The following is a 3,429-nucleotide window of genomic DNA, read 5'->3' as shown; positions in this document are numbered from 1 at the left end:
AAAAAAAAAAAAAAAAAAAAAAAAAAAAAAAAAAAACAAAGACATAATAAAAGTTAAACATAGGAATCTAACCTTGTTAGGACCACAACATTGTCAAAAATGTAATTCCTGCGAGAACCCGGACGTATGGTAGTTCATGATGTCAAATAGAAAATTTCTTAGACTCTGCCTTTTCCTCTTCAGCTGACCAAACTCTTTCTTCTACCTTTAAGAAAAATGTAATGTAGAGAAAATGTCAAAAAAATTTAACTCGTTAACTTACTAGAAAATAGCACAAAACTCGTCCTTCATTTTGCAGGGTTAATTCACACATTGAAAACATAAAACACTGAAAGCTGAATGATGTTCAAATCGGTGAAAGGTTTGTATAGGGAAGAATCTACATATATGTCACAATTGATAACTTAATCAGAGGATGTTATCATGCCATATTACAGCCTAAATAAAATTAGTGCCAGAAAACTAGACCACAAATCACCAAAGGGTATACATGATGTTGGTTATGATTGTTTGTGGGAGTTTTCTAGAGGGTATCTTTTTGGTTTTGCTGAAAGGCGGAATCGTCTCTGTAACCTTAAAATTTCAAACCCAGAACAGCGACCAAACTACGCATAAACTAAAAGGCTGAAAACGAAATTTTAAGGCAATCGGAGGAAGAGAGAGCAGAATCGTCACTGTACCCTAGAAATTTCAAACTCAGACCGGCGACCAAACTACGCATAGACTAAAAGGCTGAAAACGAAATTTGAATGCAATCGGAGGAAGATAGAGCAGAGTTATCACTGTACCCTTAAAATTTCAAACCCAGAACATCGATCGAACTACCCATATAACGAAAAGGCTGAAATTTTAAGGAAATCGGAGGAAGAGAGAGCAGAATCATCACTGTACCCTTAAAATTTCAAACGCAAAACAGCGATCAAACTACGCATAAACTAAAAGGCTGAAACGAAATTTGAAGGAAATCAGAGGAAGAGAGAGAAGAATCGTCACTGTACCCTTAAAATTTGAAAGAACAGCGACCAAACCAGCCATGAAACTAAAAGGCAGAATGAAGGTAATTTACCTCTATTTTTGGTCACCGAGACGAGGCGAGAAACTCCTTTCGAATCTGCTCTCTCATCCTCCGATTGCCTGGTAACAATGTAGCGTTTGGTTTGAGCAACGAAGACTGAAAGGGAAGAGGCCGTTGATGGAGCATTGTAACTATGAAGCCTTCGGTTTGGGCAACGAAGACTGGAAAGGGAAGGGAAGGGAAGAGGGCGTTGATGGAGCGCTCTGGTTCTAACGTGAGAATGTGCTGAAGAAGAGAGTGTGTGTGAGTGCGGGAGATATATATAAGTCCGAGTGAAACACGCGGAGGCCGAGACAGCTGGCATCCGAGAATGGCGGGCAACGGCTATGAAGACCGTTATGACTTTGACCCTGGAAAACCGTCGACGATATGAACGTTGAAGCTTATATTCCCGAACCTAACAAAACCCTTGTCGCCGGAGAAAAGGAAACAAAAAACGGACACCAATGACGTGGCTCTAATTTCTAACCTTTTTTTTTTATTATTATTATATTTCTCCCTAATTTCTTTTAATATATTAATGAGTTTAACTATCTCACTTACCAATAATTTATATATATTAACAAACCTAATCATTTCTTAACATATGCTCTTACTAATAATTTTTTTAGGCTATTTTTTAATAGCTAATTTTATGACCATTTATTTTTTATAATTTTGAAGTAAGGGTTTCAATCATATTTAAATTAGAATTATATTTTGGGCAGAAAATATTATTCGGATAGAAATGTTAATGTGTTTATAAGTGATTTTAAGATGTGTTTATTAGTGATTTTAGGTTAGTATTCATCGAATCATTTTTAGAGAGTATGGTGAAATATAGATATTTCAATTTGATTGAATTAATTGAATTCATTTGATAAACTCTTCCCATAATTAGGATCATTACATTTTTTTCCTCCAGCAAAAATGATATATAGTTTACATAATTATTATCAACGGTTGTGAATCAAAATGATATAAATTGCAGTTAATTACTATCAATGGTATAGCTAAAGGCAATTATGTTATATCAAAAATGTATAAATTGCAGTTAATTATTATTGCAATTTAACCTATCAACTAAATTCAAAAGAAAAACAGCAGCAAAATAGAAAATAAAAACTTGTAATCTAATCAATAGAATCACATATGATTAAAAACATAATTAAAAGTTAGAAAATTGCATTTAGAAATGAAACAATTTCTTTCTTCCGAAATTACATTTGTATCCAACTCCCTTTCTGATCATCTATAGCCGAGACTGTGAAGGTTAGAGTAGGCAAATAACTTAAACAAATCTAACAACCAAAGGAGGAAGAAGACGAAGAAGAAACAAAAAGGACAGTCAAAAATCAAATTAAAAGATGCTAAAGTGGCTATTCAGCCTTTTTGAGCAGCAGCATTAACTTAAAAAACTTACTACAACCACTACTTTTGTATCCTCAAGAGGATTACAAGGATGTAAAAGGACTAACTAGTTGGTGCAGTTTTGTTACCAGGGGATTTTCGGCTTCCCTTACTCGAAAGAGGTCCTTGCCCTAGGACGGCTTCATCAGAGGGGGAAGAGATCGAAATACGAAACGTTATCTGACAATGCAGGAAGGGCAGCAGCTCAGAAAGAGTGTTGTGGGATGAAAGCAGTGAGTTTCTCCCAATCCAAAGACTCTATGTTCGGGGACATGAATGCAGCACCAACGCCTATAGCGATGACGATAAGAGCCATACTTTTGAGACATCCATGGCCTCGTGAAACCCTGTTCAGTAATGCCTTAGCATACTTATCTGCCTCCTTATATGTTGACTGGCGATCATCCTCTTCTTCATCAGCCAATGCCTTCTCATTCTATCCACAAAGAATATCATGGAAAAAAGAAAAAACAAGAACGATCAACTACTAGTTCAATTCTTCCGGAATATAAGCTATGTTTTGCACAAGAATAAGGGAACTACCTTGATTCTGAAACTTTTTAATGTCTCTCTCAGAGCATCAAAAGGAGCTAGATTTAACGAAAGCTTTTTCCAGTCATCAGAAAGCTTTTTCAAAACAGAAACACTAGCTTCTAGGTTATCCTCATAAATCTTGTCCTGCAAAATACAATTGCATATTTTAGAGAACGAATTTAAAAATATTCCAGATCAGTTGAAAATTGGAATTAAAATGATTAAATGTATGGGAAAAGAACAAGAATAACTCACCCATTGCTTGTAGCAATCAACATTTTGCGTCAAACACCAAATGAAAACGTTAGTTGCTTCTCCAGATAGCGCTGAAACACCTATTAATGGATATTCTCTCAGTTACTGTTTCATGACCAGCAGAATAGTTCCCTTTGGTATGCAAAAGGGTAAAAAAAAAAAAAAAAAAAAAAAAA

At 35.2% G+C, this 3,429-nt stretch overlaps 1 protein-coding gene across 1 annotated transcript in view; it reads right to left on the bottom strand.

Moving 5' to 3' along the window:
• Window positions 1-2,242: 2,242 nt before the first annotated feature.
• The window catches only part of LOC111447580, a 5,480-nt gene continuing 4,293 nt past the window's right edge, over window positions 2,243-3,429 (bottom strand). The window contains exons 8-10 of the mRNA XM_023086822.1: window positions 3,254-3,333; window positions 3,008-3,142; window positions 2,243-2,900 (exon numbers count right to left, since the gene is read on the bottom strand). Coding sequence (XP_022942590.1) covers window positions 2,670-2,900; window positions 3,008-3,142; window positions 3,254-3,333 — 446 coding nt within the window. The 3' untranslated portion in view covers window positions 2,243-2,669. The remainder of the gene's footprint in view (window positions 2,901-3,007; window positions 3,143-3,253; window positions 3,334-3,429) is intronic.

This window comes from Cucurbita moschata, unplaced genomic scaffold, assembly GCF_002738365.1.
Source record: "Cucurbita moschata cultivar Rifu unplaced genomic scaffold, Cmos_1.0 Cmo_Scf00009, whole genome shotgun sequence".
Lineage (NCBI taxonomy): Eukaryota > Viridiplantae > Streptophyta > Magnoliopsida > Cucurbitales > Cucurbitaceae > Cucurbita > Cucurbita moschata.
The sequence above is the reverse complement of the archived record's forward strand: the minus strand, read 5'-3'. Positions and strand labels throughout refer to the sequence as shown.